The sequence below is a fragment of the Equus przewalskii genome, chromosome 1 (assembly GCF_037783145.1).
Source record: "Equus przewalskii isolate Varuska chromosome 1, EquPr2, whole genome shotgun sequence".
NCBI classification, from domain to species: Eukaryota; Metazoa; Chordata; class Mammalia; order Perissodactyla; family Equidae; genus Equus; species Equus przewalskii.
The window spans coordinates 1,131,261-1,150,788 of record NC_091831.1 but is presented as its reverse complement, the minus strand read 5'-3'; the positions used below and the strand labels follow the sequence as shown (position 1 = coordinate 1,150,788).

At 55.9% G+C, this 19,528-nt stretch overlaps 1 protein-coding gene across 2 annotated transcripts in view; it reads left to right on the top strand.

Moving 5' to 3' along the window:
• INPP5A (inositol polyphosphate-5-phosphatase A) overlaps positions 1-19,528 on the top strand; it is a 234,673-nt gene that overhangs the window by 175,504 nt on the left and 39,641 nt on the right. For both annotated transcript variants that reach the window (XM_070631482.1, XM_070631473.1), the window contains exons 8-9: positions 566-685; positions 13,913-13,997. In XM_070631482.1, coding sequence (XP_070487583.1) covers positions 566-685; positions 13,913-13,997 — 205 coding nt within the window. The remainder of the gene's footprint in view (positions 1-565; positions 686-13,912; positions 13,998-19,528) is intronic.

Here is a 19,528-nt window from a genome sequence, read left to right as displayed (position 1 = left end):
AGCTTCCTCCTGCTCCTCTCTTCCTCTTTCCTCCTCCTCCTCCTCCTCTTCTTTTCTCCCCCTCCTCTTCCCTTTTCCTCCTCTTGCTCTTCCCTCTTCCTCCTCGTCTTCCCTCCTTATCCTCCTCTTCCCTCCTCTTCCTTTTCCTCCTCCCTTCTCCTTCTCTTGCTTTTCCCTCCTCTTCCTCTTCCTCTTTCCTCCTCCTCTTTCCTCCTCCTCCTCCTGGTTTGGCCAACAGCTTGAGGAAAGTTTCCATGATTGTGTGTAGGTCATTTCCTTTAACAAGAAATAGCTCCCTTTTCAGTTGGCCAGAGTAACTGCATTTGCAAAGAGGTTTAAAGACTTACACTTAAGGTCCCATGTGTCCTCCTCTGACCAGGTAGGAGGACATACTCTGGGTCAGCCTGGAGTGGCTGTGGAGGGCAGGAACACAGGGTGCAGGCCACCCTGCCCGCCACTAGCCCTGGGGCCCCTGGGGAGCCCGGGCAGGAGCAGCATGGGAGCAGCTGCACCAGGGGGCCGGTGGCATCGCCCTGTTGCTGAGCCTCCTTCTCTGTCTCCGCAGCGCCTTCGACCTGGTGAACATCCACCTGTTCCACGACGCTTCCAATCTGGTTGCATGGGAGACAAGCCCGTCCGTGTACTCGGGGATCCGGCACAAGGCGCTGGGCTACGTGCTCGACAGGTGGGTGCCGGGCGGCCGGCTCCTCCATGGGGCTCGCAGCTCCGCTCTGGGCCACTTTTCCTCATCTGTTTTTTCCTATTTGCCAAAACTATGAAACTGCAAATGTTGCCCATTGATACGGCACAAGTCCCGACCCCCGTCCCAAGGCCCGAAGGGCTCTACCTCACAGACCCAAGGTGGGCACCCCACTTGTCTTCTGTTCTGTGGGAAAAACAAGAAAGTTCCCCTGAGCCGCGGCAGAACATAGATGTCAGCTGAAGCGTCTTGGAGCCTGATGTCCGCGTTTTGGCTGTGGACCGAGAAGTGTATGCTCCACGGGGTTGTGCTGGTCACGGCCGGTGCCTTCCCAGGGCTCTAGCCCACCACCCCTGCCGGGCTCGGCTCTGAGCACCTTGGAGTGGCCCTGGCTTTGCAGGGTCAGCTCAGCGAAGCCCGTGTGGCCCAGCTGGGCTGAGCGCCACCTCCCTCCTGGCCCTGCTCTTCCACAGTCCAGCCAGGCCTTTGGCTGCTGGCGGGGCGCCGGGGCAGGGCAGGGATGTCGGTGGTCTTCAGAGTGGGGAAACCACTTGTGCTTCCTGCCTAGGCTTCCTGCTGGCCTCCCCTTCCTCCATCGCTGCTGCTTGCTTCCCTCTCACAGCTGGTTTTCAGGACCCTTCTGCCCTGAGTCCTATGGGACCTGCCATCATCTGTGACATCCTCATGTGACTGTCATAGGGGTCAGAGCTGATGGGCTGTCATCTGGGGAAGAAAGGCAGCCCCTCGCACCCCCAGTAGTAGGATCTCTTTGGTCTGGGGACCCGCGTCCCTCTTGATTTCTGCACGGGCCTTTTGTTAAAGCTCAGCGTAGTAGCCTAGGTCTGCTTGTTGTGCTTAGTCCTCAAATTGAAGTCCTCTCCCACCAGTGTCCTGTGGCCTAAGTGACCATCGATGACCCGCTTGTGCTTAGGACAGCTGTTACTGCAGGATGGATGTCTTCCCATTTCTGCCTAGGTGATCTCAGATTTCTCCAGGAACCCCCACCCTGGCCTCTGCCCCCACACACCAGGACGCCAAGTTGTGTGTCCACGTAAATGCGCCAAGGACTGTGGCTGCCTGGCTTCTCAGCCCCGTGTTATGAGCCAGCCTCTTTCTGGTCCTCCTTCTAGGACTCTGACCTCTGACCCCTCCTGCCTGTACCCAGGATCCCTGGGCTTTGGGCCTGGCCGTAGTACGGCTCAGTGCAGTTCAGCCTTGGCCATGGCCTGCGTGGGCCCCTTACCTGCTGCGTGCACATTCCATCTGGATTCCCACCGGGCTCCACAGGGATGTGCTCTGGACAAGGAGTCTCATCCCTGTGCTCACATTAGCCAGATGTATCACGGTGGTCATCAGGTCACCTCCAGGGACCCTGAGATCAGGTCCCTCATCCTGTCCGAGCACCCTGTCACCTGCGGCCGCCTGCCAGGTCCACGCAGAGGGACCGTGAGTGTGGGACATGGGGGTCTGGTGCGTCTGTTGGTACTCCTGCACACTGAGAGCCTGGCCCTTTAGCCTGAGCGCAGTTGGGCACTCTTCAGGGGCCCTATTGGCTTCCCGGGCTCAGACTGAGCTGGGCTCAGAGGTGGGACTAACACTGAGGCGATGGAGGGCCAGAGTGGACCTGAACCTGAACCTGAGCTCTCGGCCCAGCACTGGGTGAGGCCCGGTACTGTCCCACAGCATGCTGACCCACGACTGCCCATGACAAGGGGCTCCCCATCTCCCTGTGTCTCAGCGTGCTGACTCACGACTGCCCGTGACAGGGGGCTCCCCGTGTCCCAGTGCTGGGGTGTCTCAGCCTTCAGCCAGCTCATCCACTAGTCCTTGATCTTCCGTTCTCATCCAGACCTGCTTTGGAGTACATCCAGCATGCAGGCCCAGCATCACCCCATCTGTGCTGAGGCCCCTGGAGTCGAAAAGGCCAGCCCTGCCCTGAGCAGGTTCAAACACTCAGGTGGGCACTGGCCTGACGGCACCTGGCCAGGAACACAGTGTCTCCATCCGCAGGAGGCGAAGAAGTCATCCTCCTGTGAGGGGTCGCCTGGCAGCAGCTGAGGGCTGGCCTCCCTGGGGGCTGCTTGGCTGGGGCACTGTGGGCAGACAGCGAGCCAGCGGCCCGGGAGCAAGGACCTAGTCCAGGTCATGGCCCTGTGCGGTCTTGCAGTCTGACGGGTCCCTCTCTCGCTGGGACCTCCCGCGGAGCATGGGCTGAGATGGATCCATGAATAAGCTGGTCAGGTTGGCAGCGGGCGTAGCATTAAAATGTGTCATTGCCCCAAACTGCTGTTCCTCCACGGCCTCCGGGAAAGCAGCCTTTGGGTCTAGGGCACGCTCCTGCGGCTTCCCGTTCCCATGAAGCGCTGCTGTGGGAGCTCAGCCAGCCACAGATCCGGACCTCCGCTGCGCAGGGCCGGCACCGCACAAAGGGCAGCTCTGTGGGGGCCGTGAGTACCGGGCCGCCCTTTCATCCGGGCTGCTAACCTTTTGGCAGCCACCATCAGACTGCATTCTGCTCTGCCGATTGGGAGGACAATGCCACGCCGGCCCTTTCAATGGACGCCGCCACCAACAGTGCCCCATTCACGGCGTTGGGAACCTCTGCGAGCTTTGTCTGCTGGGCTCCACGCGGAAGCAGGGGATGGCCAGGAGCTCCTGAGAGGGGAGCTGCCTTTCCCGGCTCCGGCTCCTTGTAAAGCTTCTAGGGCCATGTTTCTGTCGGAGCGTGTGGCCTCAGGCCCGGGGAAGGGCAGAGCATCAGCCTGAAGTCCTCGTCCCTGGGGGCTGGTTGGGGGAACCCTGTGCAAGAACTGAGAGGCACCCAGAGCTGTGTGTGCAACTTTTCTACAAATCTGAGATGATTCCAAAATAGAAACTTCATTAAAAACCCTGGAGAGACACACCCTCCTTGTCTGAAGTGTGGGCACTCCTTGGGGTTCAACCTTCCGGTGGCACCAGCTGCGAGTGACACAGAGCACCCAGCACCACGGCCGTCAGGGACAGCGTGCGTCTCCATGACCTGGCAGGGGTGCCCTCCTGCCCGCAGCCATAGCCGGGGAGCCTTCCCCAGCATGGGCCTGCCTGGAAGGGCATAGACTTGAGACACCAGAAGATGAGAGTGTCACTGTCAATAAACTGCAGCCACTGGTTCCTTTGGGTTTTTATTACAAATAATAATCTTTATTTTTTTTGTGCAACTTATGAATTTTTTGCTTTTAATCTCTTGTTATGAGAGGTTAAAAAAAGAAGACAAACCCTAGTTAATGAAGAGTGTCAAGCTGAGAGACTGGGAGGTGAGCGGTGCACGGGGTTTGGGAGATGCAGGCTCGGGGTCCCCCTGCCCCAGGAGCTGGTGCTCAGACCCTCTGCGGGCCGTGGGTGCAGGTGGCACCCTGTGACACACAGTTAAGCTCTTTGGGGAGCATTTGGGGATTAAACCAGAAGCAGAGGCCTCAGCTCGCACAGTCCTTCCTGAGGCGCCAAACGCTGACACTTCCCGAAGCCTCCTGAGCTTTGGGCCGTGAAATGAGATTTTTTTCCACAAGTGACAGGGCTCTCTGTCTCCCCTTTGAAATGTGGCCTGGCCTAGTTCAACAGAAACATTTTTACATTACAACTGTGAAATCTCGGCATAAAGTGCCCCTTTGTACCCCCCATTATTTTCTCACAAATATAGTCCATTGTCACAGCGCTGAAGTTAATTTGATCAACATTGGGACATTTAACTTTTATGTCCGGTCAAAAGAGTTGTTTCATGCTCATTTTGGGCATTCAGAGGAAATGATTGCCAGAAAAATAATGTTGCTGGGAACAATTGAGAGCAATTAGTTTCCCAGGGAGAGGCGATGTGATGCCGTGGCCACACAGCCCCCTTTGTGGTCGGAGGGGTGGTCATCAGTCAGCCGTCAGCCGCTCAAAGACCCTCCAACCTCAGTGTTGCTCTTCAGGCCGTTCCCAGAACTCCCCTTGCTGTGTGGAGAGCAAAAGAGAAGCCGCCCCATCTCCAGGCAAAGGCAGTCCCCGCCCGGCCCGCGGGGAGCCGCCGCCTGACTCCCCACTCCCACTGCCCCCAGTGCAGGGTGCCTTGTCTTTCCTGGTGGTAGCTCTTTGGTCTGAGGCCCAGGTGGCCATTGTCACGCGTCTGTTTGGAGCCACCCTTGGACAGCGTGGAGTCCGGGGCCAGACGGCCAGCCCCCCCATTCCTCCGCAGCCTCTCTGCCTGAGTCTCCGGGCTCCTGGTGTCTTCACGGCGTTGGTGGGAAGGTGCCCACTGAGGACGTGTGTCCAGCTGTAGTGCCAACAAAATGGGCTTGGTAATCCTACCGTCTTAGATGATTGATGGCAGCTGTAATTACCTTTTATTTTATTTTATTGAAGAATAAGCATCCAGAAAAGTGTACAAAGCTGCGAGAAGTCAGACCCACCCCTCCGCTGTGAGGTCTCCGTTTTCCCGTGTTTGCCTTGTGTGTCCTGTTCAGAAAAGCAGCACGGACATGCCGCTGCCCCTGTCTACCCCATCCTGAACCCCTGTCCTGCTCCCCCACCACACACCGTCTCCAATTAGTGCCTGTCATTCCTTTTACACCTGTCCTGCTGTCACACACGCATGCACACTTCTGTTGCTGCATGTGAACACGTGTGCTGATGTTTATATTTTTGTTGCACGTTTGTGTGATTTATGTTTTTACGTGTGTGACCATCCATAAGCCCGTGGACAGACATCTTCAAGCATCATGGGAATGCGTCCTGCTGGGCACCTCCGTCTGCTGCTCGCCTTTGTGGCTCTGTGCTGTTCATGCCCGCAGTGGGGGGGACCTGGCTGTACCTGCTGTGTTCCCCCCCAGCGGCCCCTCTGCTCGTCTGCCCTCTCCTCAGCCTCTGGGATGTTCTCGGCGCTTTGCTGACAAGCAGGGTGCCGTGGCGAGCGGTGCTGCCCTCCTGGAGCGTGGCCTGGTGCTCTGCGCTGTGACCAGGTGGCACCACGCCCACACCAGGCTGGGGAACGCAGGGCAGTCACGTTTCCTCAAAACTAGTGAGGTCAAGTGTCGTTTCCAGTGTTTGCTGGTACCAAAGTTTTTGAAGGCTCTGTCAGCTTTCTGAGATTCCAGCTCTTGCCTTTTCTGCCAGACGTTCCAGGAACGAAGCAGCCGCGGGAGGCTCAGGGGCTTCTCTGCCGCTGTCTGGCTTGTGGCAGCAACTGAGCCGACCTAGCAGAGTTTGCAAGGTGATTCTCAGTGTAGAGAAAGCATGTTTAATAAGGAAATGCTATGTTTAAAGAACAGATGGAAACGGTAACTGCTGAGGGGAAGCTCAGGGCGACTCTCCAGCTGGGTCGGGGCAGCTGTGCCCCAGGCGGTCCTGGGTCGGGGACACAGATGTTCAGAGGTTGCCAAGCGGTGACCTAACGATTGAGAAGTGCCGGCCTGGTGACTGGGGCCTGAAGCCCCCCACCCCTGGACTCCCACCTCGGGAAGCAGCCACGAGCGCACCGAGGAGGAAACTGAGGCCTGCGCCAGAGAGGACGCAGCCCCCCAGGCTGGGACTCTCAGTCAGTGCGGCTGCCGTACGAGGCATCGCGGGTCTCCTGGCTGAAACTGCCTGCGCTCGCTTCCTCAGTCTGAAGGCGCAAGGTCCGAGGTGGTCTGCTTCTGGTGAGGCCGCTTCCTGGCTTCGCACCATGTCCTCACACAGCGGAGAGCCTTCTGGAGCCTCTTCTTATGAGGCCACCTGCTGTGCGGGATCGGGGCCCAGCCTGATGACCCCACTGAACCTCCTTAGCAGCCCCCTCACCAGTGCAGTCACGTGCAGGGCAAGGCTTCAGCATGGGAATTTTGGGGACACAGTTCAGTACCTAGTGGGGCCTCGTGGGCTCTTTCCAACACCTGAATTCGGGACCAGCTAAGACAAGAAGGGGCGTTTCAGAAATGTGGAACAGCTGAGGCGGGCGGAGGTCGTGGGAAAGAGTGGACTTTTCTAATTAACCCCTCACCAACCGGAACTTGCCCTGGCCCAGTTCTCCTTCCTGTTCTGCTCCATCGAGGCCATTGCCGTATTGGGCTGTGACTTCTCCAGGCCTCTCCCGTGAGAGTGGCTGAGGGTCTGTGCATGCCTGAGGTTGGGGAGCTCCACGGCTCGGCACGGGGTGCAGTGGTGTTTGCGACGTGGCGGGCACCTCTCGGCCCACCCGGCTGACGGATGCGTGTGCTGGGGCCTGGGGCCTCCCTGGCTTGGGGCAGCTTGCTGGCAGGTGCTGGCCGGAGGAGTCACGGAACGTTTGCGGCGTTAGGCCCGGGAGATGCCCGTAGTGGAGGGTGCGCTGTGTGCTGAGTGTGAGCTGGTCAGCCGGCCGGTCGCTGGGGCCCTCAGGCACTGGCTGTTGGGACTTGACATCAGAGACATTCTCATGCCTTGTGCTGACCCTGATGCCGGCAGACCTTTCTGTTTGCCTTGCACGCGGTCCTTTCTTCTGTCCCTGCCTCGGGTGCATCCCAGATAAACTGTCCTGCTGCCTTGTGTTGGCGGCTGTCACGATGGAGTGACCGTCCACCTGGGGGCTGCCGGCCCCACAAGGGCAGAGCCAGCCTGTGTGCAGCACCTGGTGGGGTCAAGTGACAAGTGAAGTCGTGAAAAATAGTCCATCCGTTTCTAGGAAGGTGAAAATAAATTGGTCAGTTTATTTAAAACAGCTTGAATATATCTACAATAAACCATTCAATTAGATGTTTTAAGATTAAGGGAAACTTTTAAAGAATCCTTAAAATATATGCCCAGTTTTAGTAATTTTTGGTTGTTGATGTTTTTGCTATTTAAAATTGACCAGAGAATGTGGTCTCTACCAGATCCGAGAAATAAAAACTGACGTCAGTGAATTCCTAATTGTAGACAAACTCCACGACATCTAGTAGTTAAAAAACAGAGAAGGGAGGAAGGCAAGGGCACCCGCGTGTTAGAGCTCCTGCAGAGTGCCACCCAGTCCCGTTCGCCTTCCGAACCACAGCTCCTGGGGGGACCGCCCTGAGCAGCCCCGTGGTGCTCCCGCCCCGGCTTTCAGGGCTGTTAGACCGCGGTAGTTTCCGAGCGTGTAACCTGTGACTCCCGCAGGGCCCTTGTCTCGTGTCAGAGGGCTTCCGCCTGCAGCGTCCTGGGCTCTGTTGTTGCCGAGGCGCACGTGCGCGGCCCTGGTCGCTGTGCGGGCCTGTGACGCAGTCCCTGTCAGCGCCTCTCCCGGCCAGCTGTCCCGTAATGAAACTGCCTGTCAGAACACAGAGAGACTCCCTCTTCAAGACCTAAAAAATGGATTTTTATGGCTCTTCTTGTAATTCTCTTTTTGAATTAGGCACATGATATGGATGTGGGCCTACTTCTCAATCATAATAGCTCCTGACAAGGTAATTAATTTTAAAACAACTCTTTTTTTTCTCCTGGTCCAAATGGCACTATATTGAAATTAAAAATGCGTGTGGGGAGGGCAGCGGCCTGGCACTCAGGTGATTGCCTGGCCCGTGACAGCCCCTTCATCTTGCTGCTTGCTGCGCGACCTTTCGAGACGGCGGGGGTTATTAATGGGCTCAGGCCATTATATCAAAAACAGCGGGGCACGGAAATATGATAAAGTTTAGGTTTTTAATGATAGTATTACAAGATTCTAGACATGCCGATGAAATGGCTCTGGCAGTTGGCGTGTCCTGCCCATCACCAGGAAGGAGGCCTCACCAGGAGTCCCTGAGCAGCCTCGGCCTGAGGGCAGTGGGGTGGAGAGGCTCGACCCCCAGGAAGCCTCAAGAAGGTAGTGCTTTTCCTCTCTGAACAGTCTAGGGCTTTTTGAAGTTTACTTAGATATTAAAGCTGAAATTTGTTAGTCTTTTTAAAAAAGGATTTACCTCAAAATGAGTTTTACCATTTAATTAGCTACATAGTCATTTACTTCCTTTTTCTTTTTTGATGAGGAAGATTGGACCTGAGCTAACATCTATGCCCGTCTTCCTCTATTTTGTATGTGGGACGCTGCCAGAGCATGGCTTGATGAGTGGTGTGTGGGTCTGGGATCCAAACCTGCAAACCCTGGGCCACCGAAGTGGAGCCCGTGAACTTAACCACTGTGCCACCAGGCAGCCCTGATCATTTATTTCCTTAATTCATGCTTAGGGGGTCAGCTGTTTACATTTCTTTGTAATCTTTCATTTCCTTTCCGTCAAAAGTGAGGACAGTTCAGCGTGATACGTTAGCCAGGTGAATAAATCGGTGGCCTCAGCCCTCGCTCGCGTGGAAGTGCGAGAGCCGTGGGACCACGCAGGGTCACTGCAGTGCCTTGTAAACTGGCTCTTGGGTGTTCTTAGGGACATGTGACCCCAGGCTCCTTGCCGCCCATCAGCCGCCAGCCCCGGCACTGCCTGGTTCCAGTGCAGAGCGCTATTGTGCGAGAACAGGTGGAGTTCTTTACGGCTGGGATTCAATGTGAGTGTTTGGCTCAGGAAATAGTTGGGAATTGATGGGCGCCTATTAACATGCTTCCCTGCTTTCTCATGACCCCTCAGCCATCATCCACTGAGCTTAGTGCCCTGAGGCTCGGGGAGCAGAGGAGGAATGCTCGGCAAGAAACAGACTCGATGCATCCGTGACACGTGCACCGTCCTCCCACACCTCTCTGGATGTGTCCTTGTTCCTGCAGCCGTGCGCTCAACGTTTAAATCAACCTGCGTGTTCACCAACACAACAGAAGCAGAGTGTTGAGAGAGAACAACTGAGCAGTGAATTTTAGCCTATTAATCCAAAAGTTTTTATCACTTTCTACGTTGAATTTTCCTAAGGAATGTGTGTGCTCTTGTGCTTTTTTTTTTTTTTTTTGAGGAAGATTAGCCTCGAGTTAACTACTGCCAATCTCCCTCTTTTTGCTGAGGAAGGCTGACCCTGAGCTAACATCCGTGCCCATCTTCCTCTACTTTATACATGGGATGCCTACCACAGCATGGCTTCTGCCAAGTGGTGCAGTGTCCGCACCCAGGATCCGAACCGGCGAACCCCGGGCCTCTGAGAAGCCGAATGTGCAAACTTAACAGCTGCGCCACCGGGCCGGCCCGTCTTGTGCTTTTTAATAAGCAGAAGTTGGCAAATTATTAAGATAAAATGTGTCGCTGTTTTGACATTTATGGTGTTTCTGCCCAGGATGTGGGACAGCTCCTCTCCCATCGGCTTCAGCTCTCTTCCCTTCAGCAAAATTGAGCTGGAGCTTTGCTTTGGTTTAGTTTCTCTTTTAAAAAATACTAAGAAAGAAAAGGGAGAGACCGCTCTGGGTAGAATGAGATCACGTGCCGGCTGGGAGAAGGGTGCTGCGTGACATCTCGTGTGACAATGGTGTGATGATGCTGTGTGACGGTGACGCTTGGCAACACTGTGACGATGGTGTGATGACAGTGGGTGATGGGGCTGTGACCGCTGACAGCACAAAGTGGACGAGCCAGCCGCCCTCTCAGGCTGCCCTCAGCCCTGTCCCCAGCGCCGTGCCAGTGTTCCCATTGCCACGTCCTCTGGCCCCGCAGCCACACAGCAGTGCCTCCCCTGAGCAGCAGAGATGTGTTAGGAAATGGTCGTGCCAACAGCGTCCCCTCTGCTCACGGCCACACCCTGACACACCCCAAGGGCATGTTCCTCAGGGCCTTCGAGGAATCCTGTCCAAGGAGCAGCCTGGCCAGGCGGCTGGGCTCTGGTTGAGGAGCCGTGCCCCGTGGGTGGAGGAAGGGGCGTGCACAGCAGTGGCTGGGTGGGGGGAGCAGAGGGAACACAAGAGAGAGGAAGGGACAGAAGGGAGCACGTCCGCTAAGGGCCTCCTGCCCGTCCACCCTCAGCCACCACAGGGAGCTGGCCGTCACCTTGCTGCTGAAGCGCAGGGATGTCAACAGAGCTGCATGAATGTGAGTGACTCCTCAAACCAGGGCAGCGTGGGCTGCTAAGCAGGGGTGGGCAGGCTGGTGGCCACAGGGTGTCAGGGCTGGGGCTGTGGCTGGAGGGGAGCACAGAAAACTGACGGGCATTGCTGAGCCTGGCAGAGATGGCAGACGGAGGTGGGTCTGCGAGCCGAGCCAGCAAGGGAGCGACCAGCTGCCTCTGGGTTCACCGTGCAGGCTGCGTTTCGTGAGGGGTCCCTTCTTTTCTTTCCCCTCCCCAAAGGCCCCCAGTACATAGTTGTATATTCTAGTTGTAGGTCATTCTAGTTCTGCTATATGGGACGCTGCCTCAGCATGGCTTGATGAGCGGTGTTAGGTCTGTGCCCAGGATCTGAACCCACAAAACCCTAGGCTGCCAAAGCGGAGCATGGGAATTTAACCAGTCAGCCACAGGGCCGGCCCTGTGGGGTCCCTTCTGGCTTGGGCATCAGCCTCCTGAGAAGTTCCTGTGCAGGTTCCACAAACAGCCGGAAATCAGTCACGTGACTGGCTGTGAAGTTTGGGTTTTTTAGAGAAGAACAGTGTGACTGAACCACGATGGTCAGTTCTCTGGACCTCTGGCTGGTCCTGGAAGGCGGGCTTGCAGCAGCATCGTCAGAGCCGGGCCGGTAGAAGGATGCGCCCTCAGTGGGGGTGGGACAGGGCATCCTCATGAGAGCACCTCGAGTCACTGTCTTCTCGCTTCGTGTCGGGGCTTTGTGCCCAGGATCCAGACCCCGCACGTGTGAGATGGGGGCCCAGGAAGCCCGTGTCCCGAGGGGCTAATGGGAGGACTCTCCTGTTGGTCTTTCTAGGAGCCCACGAAGGCGTGGCTCCTAGAAAGGTCCATGAAGGTGTTTTTTTCTTCTAAAGATGTTTAACAGCAGAAGAAGATTTATCTTTCCGGCCATGGCTCAGATAGCTTCCTGCTGCCGGACTGAGTGCCGTGAGGGCAGGGTCCTGTCCCTCGCTGGCCAGTGCGGGCGGGCGGGAAGGGAGGAGCGCGAGCGCTGGTCCTGGACGCGCTGGCGAGGCCGTGGAGCTGCGTCAGATGGGCCTCCTGCTGGCGCGCTTCGAGCTTTCATTCCTGAGCAGTATTTCCTCCACAGAAAGATTTGATTTTAAAACAAGTAAATGAAATTACTGGTCGTCTTGGACTATTAATAACGATCTGTTAAACTATGTCCTTTCTCTTCAAGTATAAATTGAAGATGATTCCAATTAAAAAGGAAAACAAGACTTTTCATGGAATTTAGCAAGATGACCCAGTGATTAATATGCAAGAGAAGTGTGAAAATAGCTGAGACGGTTTTTAAAAGAATTGTCAACAAGAAGGGTTTCCCTATATAAAGTCATATTGATTAAAAGCCTACAGGAATAGATAAAAGATCTGCAGAAAAGAAGAGAGAGTCTCAAAAAGACCCATGTAATTTGGAGAATTTTGTGCTATAGGAACTCTGTGGAAAGAGGATGAATGTTTAATAAATGGTATGGGTCGATCGACCGCTAGGAGCATCGATCAGCGTAGGCCCCTGCTTCACACTAATTCCGATGGATTAAAGGCTACAGTAGACTCTCCCTCCAAGATGAAGACCCTTTCGTGATCTGGGCTGGGAGACGACACCAGCAGCCGTGAGGGGAAATCGGTACATTTGGTTGCATGAAAATTAAAACTTCCTCATGACAAAAGACACCATAGACAAAGTGAGAAGGCCACTGAGGAGTGTGTGCCACGTCTGTGCAGACACAGGATGATATCACAATTCACAGGGATACTCCAAGAATTCAGAAAGAGAAAGGCACAGAGCTACAAAAAGAAATAGGCTCTGCACACCAGCAGACAGGGAGATACAGATTCCGGTGACCACATGAGGGGATGGCCAGCTGCCTGGTGACGGGGGCATGCGAATTAAAGCAACCACGGACTTCTTCCCTCAGCCAGCGCCAGTTGAACAGACTGCCAGCAGGTTCACCCCATGCCCACACCACGTGCGTGCCCTGACGTAGTGCGGGAGCCGGGGCCTCGCATGCTGCCTGCCGCCACCCTCCTGGCTCTCCCTCAGGGGCGGTGTGGCCGAGGTGCCTCACAGAGCACACGGCAGGACCAGACGCCACCCCTGTGACGCTGAAGACGTGGAAGAGGAGACCACGCCTCTGTCGTTTCTTCTGTTTCTTCAGCTGATGAGTCAAGTGGAAAAGGCCGTGACAGGGCCAGGCTGGCCCACAGCCTGCATCTGCACTGGGGGGCGGACGACGGGACACTGGCTTTCTTGGTAGCCAGCCAGAAGGTTCTGAGTTAATCCGGTTAAGACGTTCTCCCTAGCCTTTGCCTCGTGACTTTTAGATTTTAAAAGTGCATCTCAGGATGTGGTCTGTTTGGACAGTGCCCGCAGCCCGCGCCCCTGCACCCCCCACGCCCCTCACCCCCAGCGGCTCTGTCCCAGCAAGTGTGGTAGTGAAGCCACAGCTGGGCCAAGGACGGACCGTGGCCCCGCGTGCTCCTTTCCTCTGTGCATGACACGCTCTGCCCGCTGATGGTCTCGTCAGAAGTCGCTGGCACTTTGCTTCGCCCTCCACAGCCACGGGCACTGACGGCGCTGCGCCACGTGGTGGCGGGGGGAGGGCTGCGCTGTGAGCCCTTCTCAAGGCGTATTGTGATGGGGGAGGAAGTCTCTAGAAGGGGCCACCGACACCCTCACTGTCAGACGTGTTTTTCAGTTGAAAAATCTTTATGACACAGGTTGTGCTTGATTTAAAATATGTGGAAAAAATTTTTAAAAAGAAAAGACGCAGCTGCTGTTCCTTTGTAACGTTGCACGTCCTAGTGGGGACAGCACATTCACTTCCAGAACAGCTTCACGCTGCCTCCTTCTGCGAGGAGCCTCTGAGGCCAGGCGCAAGCTGTGTGGGCGCCTGGGCCGGGCTCCGGCCAGCAATGGCGCTGCTCCCCACGCAGTGCACACTGCCCGTCGGCCTCCCGCCGGGTCTCCTGAATCCTGGTTTTCCTGGGAAGCCGTTCCTGCTCCATGCAGCCTGGAGTTTTCCACCAGCTGTGGATTCAGTGCCGCCCTGGCCCCGCCGGGGAGGACGTGTTGGCAGCACACGCGTGCTGGTGTTGAGAGAGCCGCATGCTGTCTGGTGGCGTGTGCTGGCCGGGGCCACGGTGCTGAGTTTTGGGGTGCCGTCTGCCTTCAGTGGAGGCGACAGAAGGCGCTTGGCCGGGGAACAGCTGGTGGCCGCGTGTGGCAGGGTGGCCTCAGTGCGTCAGTAACCCATCTCCTTCTCTCCCCAGAATCATCGACCAGCGATTCGAGAAGGTGTCCTACTTCGTCTTCGGCGATTTCAACTTCCGACTGGACTCCAAGTCCGTGGTGGAGGTAGGCGCCCAGCTCGGCCCCCCCTGGCCTCTCGCGGGTTCGGCGTGTCGGGAGGAGCAGCCGGGGCAGCTGTGCTTTACAAGCAGGCCCAGGGTTGTTGCCCCTGGGGAATAGTTAAGGCAAAAACTCCCAGTAAAGAAAGACGTTTTACTGTCAAAATCGGGGCCACTGTCAGAATTAGAGGTCAATTCACACTTCCAGACTCACTCAGTGAGCTGTTACCAGCCAGACACATCATGTTCTGCCGTGACGGTTCTGTTGTCAGCTGTTAGAAAACAAAAAAGGAAGTAGCTTCCACACCTGCCAAGGGGAGATAGCCTGATGAGAAGGCCAGCTCCTAATCGACTCTGTTTCAGCTATTTTTCCCTCGTCGCATGTGTCTACAAACTAGTTTTTCTATTTCATTTAATAAGTTGTTGATGTCACTCAATCTTTGCGGACTTGGAGGCGTGTGTCCCCCGGATGCAGCCCCAGAGCCCCCAGGCTGATGCCCCGACTGAGTACCAAGTGCTGTGCGAGAGCTCTGCCCAGCGACCAGCCACAGGGGCGTCCAGGTCAAAGGCAGGCTCAGCGCGGCCCTGCCAACCCCAGCTGTGTGACCTTGGAGTGGCACCTCCTAGGCCAGGAAGCGGGCCTGCAGCCCACACACAGAGGCCAGCTTCTCCGTGGTGAGGTCTGCTGCAGGCGGCGCTGACCCGGCCCGAGGCTCTGGGACGGCGGGTTGAGGGCCCACACTGCTCCGGCCGTTCTCCTGCTCGTGGGACCAGGAACTGCAGCGGGATATCGGTTCTCAGGCGGCAGCACAGGAGACCCACCACCCTCCACCCGTGCCTGCACGGGCACATGCACGGGGCCATCACGGCTCTCATCCAGGCCCGGGTGGCGGGGGCAGGCGGCGCCGTACGCCGGGCAAGCCTCCCAAGGGCTCGCTGCAGCACTTGGCACAGCCTGGTCGCGCCCCTGTGGCGGCTGCTGTGGAAGCAGCAGTATGGAGAGGTGACACTCCTCCAGGTGTCATCTTCCTGTTGGTAGCCTTGGGTACAGACACCATCACGCATTAACTTTCCATCCTCAGTTGAAAGTTATTTCTTAAAGACAGACCGAGCAGGCTTTCGATCATGCCATATCTCCCTTTGACAGAAATGAGTAGCATTCTATTGAAATCTTCCTTTTTTATATATGATTTAATTAGGCTAATGGGACCTCACCAGGCAGGGCCTCACAGGTACATGTGTGTGAATGTTTAGACATGTTCCCTGTCTGCGAGGAGGGCACACCTCGCCTGACGTCGCGGGGGCAGCACTGGGCCGTGGGTGAGGGGGCTGCACCACACGAGTGTTTTCAGATAGACACGTGAATTCGCTGGGGACCATGAGGTCCCTCGTTTAGTTCTGCTGCGTTCTCTTTCATTTGGGGTTCTGCTATACAGTCAGGCGCCAGGGGCCAGGGTCCCGCAGGCTCTGTACCCTTCAGAGAAACAGGGAGCGGCACCTGGCTTGTTGACATCTGCCTGTGTCCACGCTGTTTGGGACATGGAGCCAGGCCACAGAGCCCAGGTGCCCTTGCCGAGGCTGCCTCCGTTCATTTGAGCCACACTGGGGCTTAAACAGTCGGATTTTCATGAGATCTGGAGACCCTGAGCACAGGTCGTTTCTGGCCGGTACTTGGGACGGTGAGTTGCTGTGCACGCAGCAGCTGCTCCACTCACCTGAGGGTCTCCTCCCGTCTCGACGGCAGGCGGAAGAGTCAAGAGCTCTCGAAAGACCAGAGTCGATCAGTCAGGATCCGCCCAGCAGACGGCATGTCAGGGAAAGGTCAGAAAAGTTTCAGAAGTGGCCTTTTCTTCCCTGAAAGAACAAATATCACAAAAAAGGGCACCTACTCCAACTCGTCACGTTGTGACTGGTGTGCGTTCTGAGTCGCCCCATGGGGTGCGGCACACAGGCGCGGTTCTGTGTTTCCTTGGTGGATGCTGAGCTGGGTGGCTGGCCGTGGAGGGCGTGAGGCTCAGTGGGGCCACGGGTCCCACAGGGGCTTCGAGCCGAGAGGGACTGCTCCTAGGGGCTCCTGGGTCACTGGGCAGTTAGGCTGACTCATCTGGGCAATCATGGGTTTTCTTACTGAGAGGGAAAGCAGGACGATGTGGACCTGAGTTTGAGTGTCGGTGTGACTGCAGGAGGCCATTGCTCTCCAGGAGGACGGCATTTGGGGGAGCTTTGGGAGAGATGCAGTGCATCAAAAAAGTATGCTGCAGGCTTTCATTTATGGCATAACTCGTCTCCTCCGCTCCCCAACCGTGTTTACCCAGTGCCCTTTCTCCTGATCCATCACCTTGAGGGTCCTTCCCGTTTCATAAAGAGAAGGGTTCCTGCCACACGGTGATTGCAGCAGGTGGGGCAGTGCTGGCTGGATCTCGATGGACTTTGACGCCGCCACCCATGGGCCCTGGACACAGTGAGGGAGGCACTGCCCACAGCTGGGCTGCTGGTCCTTCTGCATTTCAGGTCAGGGACCTGGGAGCGTTGCCTCCCAGAGTAGGAAGCTTGACAGTGCCCGGCCTCACCTGTCCTCGGATGTCAGCACTGACAGTAAAGGACCCACAGCCGCACGTCCTTGCCCCTGGGCGAAAGGGAGGCAGAGACCAAGGCCGGCAGAGGTGGGCACGCTGGAGTTGAGACAGGTGTGAGTGGCCCCCATGCCTCCATGCCCTGTTGGGGGAAGGAGGGACAGTCCCCCGAGGCCAGCACTTGGGCATATTTCCTTCAGTATGAGAGCTTAAGATCTTTCCAAACAGCCTGCACATGTGACTGAAATCAAACTGCAAAGGAGCAAATGGATTCTAATCATCTTGTGCCTAAGGGGCTGTTTTGTGAATTAGCAATGAGTTCTCCCAAAAGCAGGCACGTTTTTCTGAAAGTCACTAATGTGCTTCAAGAATCTCCAAGCTACCAATAGCCCGGAAACTTGCAGCATCAGTAAGTCTCAGTATTTGATGGGCTACCTAAGCTTTAGTAAGTTCTTCTAGCTTCCACTTCCTCTTCCTTCAGGAAAATAAAGGGCATCTTCATTCATGATTACTTTCATGTCAAAACTAACTGGCCCAGATAGGGAATTATTCGAAGTGCTGTTTTTAGTATATAATCCCCACGCATACTTGATTTTTAGATGAAGCAGAACAGTGCGCATAGGCCTGCCCCTCCTTGACCCCAGCAGGGTCCTGCCCCGGCCTCGCCACCCTCATCTTCCACCAGCCTCGCTGCCCCACAGCCCTGGTGTCCTGCCCTCCCAGGGGCATTTGGGGGCAGACCCAGTGCCGGCTGAGAGGACACAGAAAGGTCAGGGGCCGCGGGCACTTCTGAAGCTGATGAGGGGAGCAGGTGTGCCCCCACATTGCTGTCTGCTGTTCCCTCAGACGGGCGTCTGTGAAGTCAGGTGCAAAGCGTCAATTTTAAGTGCTAGTAAAAATCATAAATTTGTGCGTTTATGTGGTGCCTTCCCCCTGAGGAGGTCAATTAATGAACAGTATGTTATCAGTATACCCTAGATTAAGCATGTTTCTGTGCCTGCTTCTACATCCCTGCTGACAGCTTTGCTGGGAACCCCCGTGTTAGTGGTGTTGGGAGGCCCAGAGGGTCCATAGGCACTTGTGGGTCCTGGAAGCTCGAGAGCTGAGCCCATGGCGGGCCACCTGCCGCAGGGTAAGTAGGGAGTGGGGACACCTGGGCACATAAGTGGGGAGACCGAGGTCTCCCAGTGTGGATGGGTGGTGCAGGGTGGCCTCGGAAGGTCAGAGAAGGTTCTGGAAGAGGAGTGCTGCACTGCAGCCCCAGCAGCAGCTGCTCTTGTTTCTCAGCAGGAGTTTTTCCCAGTGGTGCCTGGTCGTCAGTGTCAGGCTTGGCAGTGCAGAGCTGTCCACGGCTGCTCTCGTCAGGGGCCCTGGCACAGCAGGGACACGCAGGCCTCCACGTCCACGTCAGCTCCAGGAGGAGCCTCGTCACTGGGGATGCAGGCTTTTCACTCACAGGCCCAGAGGCGTTCCCGGGGCTTCTGTTTAGTATGAGTCATCGGAATTTGACGGCGTATCTGAATGGACCTCAGTGCTGGCAGTGCACCCTCCCCCCACACCTGGGAAGCCACCCGACCTTGTGCTTCAGCCAGGCGGGTTCCAGGAGCTGTGAACCTCACCCCACAACTGCATCTTTCAGACGCCTGCTGTGCCAGCACCAGTCACTGGGGCGCTGCCCCTGACAGTGGCTGTTGGCGTGTGTTTAGATGCTGGTTCATGGTGCCAGCACACTTGAGAAACCGAGGGCTTCATTGTCGGGTATTGTCAATCTGGCACCTTCAAAGAGTGGGAGGAAAATCAATGCTGTTTAATTGAATTATTTCCTCAATAAATGAACAAATGTGTCTAAGACCCATATTAATGTTTGGAAGGTTTTCATGTCCACGTGACTCCCTAAAACCTATGGACAGATGGCTTTTCAGTTGACATATGACAGCTATAACTCCATTCCTGCACGCAGTTTACTATGTAAGTAAAGCAAACGTATGGGAAATTATTTTATTCCAAACATATGAAATATGATTTTCAGTATAGTTTTTTAGGACCATTTGGTCAAATGAAGACTTTAGCTCTGGAATTAAAGATTGTTTTCCCCTTGGTGGCATCATCAATGCAGTCATCACCAGATAATAAAAATTCCATGGAGCACAGGAAGCTGAGAGTGCAGCTCAGGGCGGTCATGGACACAGGAAGATGAGGGCTCCGGACTGTCGTGGACTGAGGAAGGTGAGAGTTCGGGATGGTCGGGGGCTCAGGAAGATGTGTGAGGGACGGTCATGGACTCAGAAAGATGAGAGCTTGGGATAGTTCGTGGACTCAGAAAGATGAGAGCTTGGGACAGTTCGTGGACTCAGAAAGATGAGCTCGGGACAGTCGTGAACTCAGAAAGATGAGAGCTTGGGATAGTCGTGGACTCAGAAAGATGAGAGCTTGGGATAGTCGTGGACTCAGAAAGATGAGAGCTTGGGACAGTCGTGGACTCAGAAAGATGAGCTCGGGACAGTCATGGACTCAGGAAGATGAGCTCGGGACAGTCCTGGCTCAGGAAGGTGAGTGAGGGACGGCTGTGGGCTCAGGAAGAGGAGTGAGGGACGGCTGTGGGCTCAGGAAGGTGATTGAGGGATGGTCGTGGGCTCAGAAAGGTGAGTGAGGGACGGTCGTGGACCCAGGAAGATCCGTGAGGGATGGTTGTGGACTCAGGAAGGTGAGAGAGGGACTGTTGTAGACTCAGGACAATGAGAGAGGGGCGGACGTGGACTCAGGGGGACGAGAGGCCCACTGAGGCTGAGCACCCAGGCCGCATAGGAGCAAGGGTTTAATAGGGAAGGTAGGTACAGGAGTCCCTGCTTTTTCCAAAGTAAGATCCAGTAGTTCCTGAGAATTCTCCACTGACAGCTGGGAGGAAACCGATGCCCAGCACAGCATGTGACATCCCCGGACCCCCACCCCATGGTGGGCTGACCAA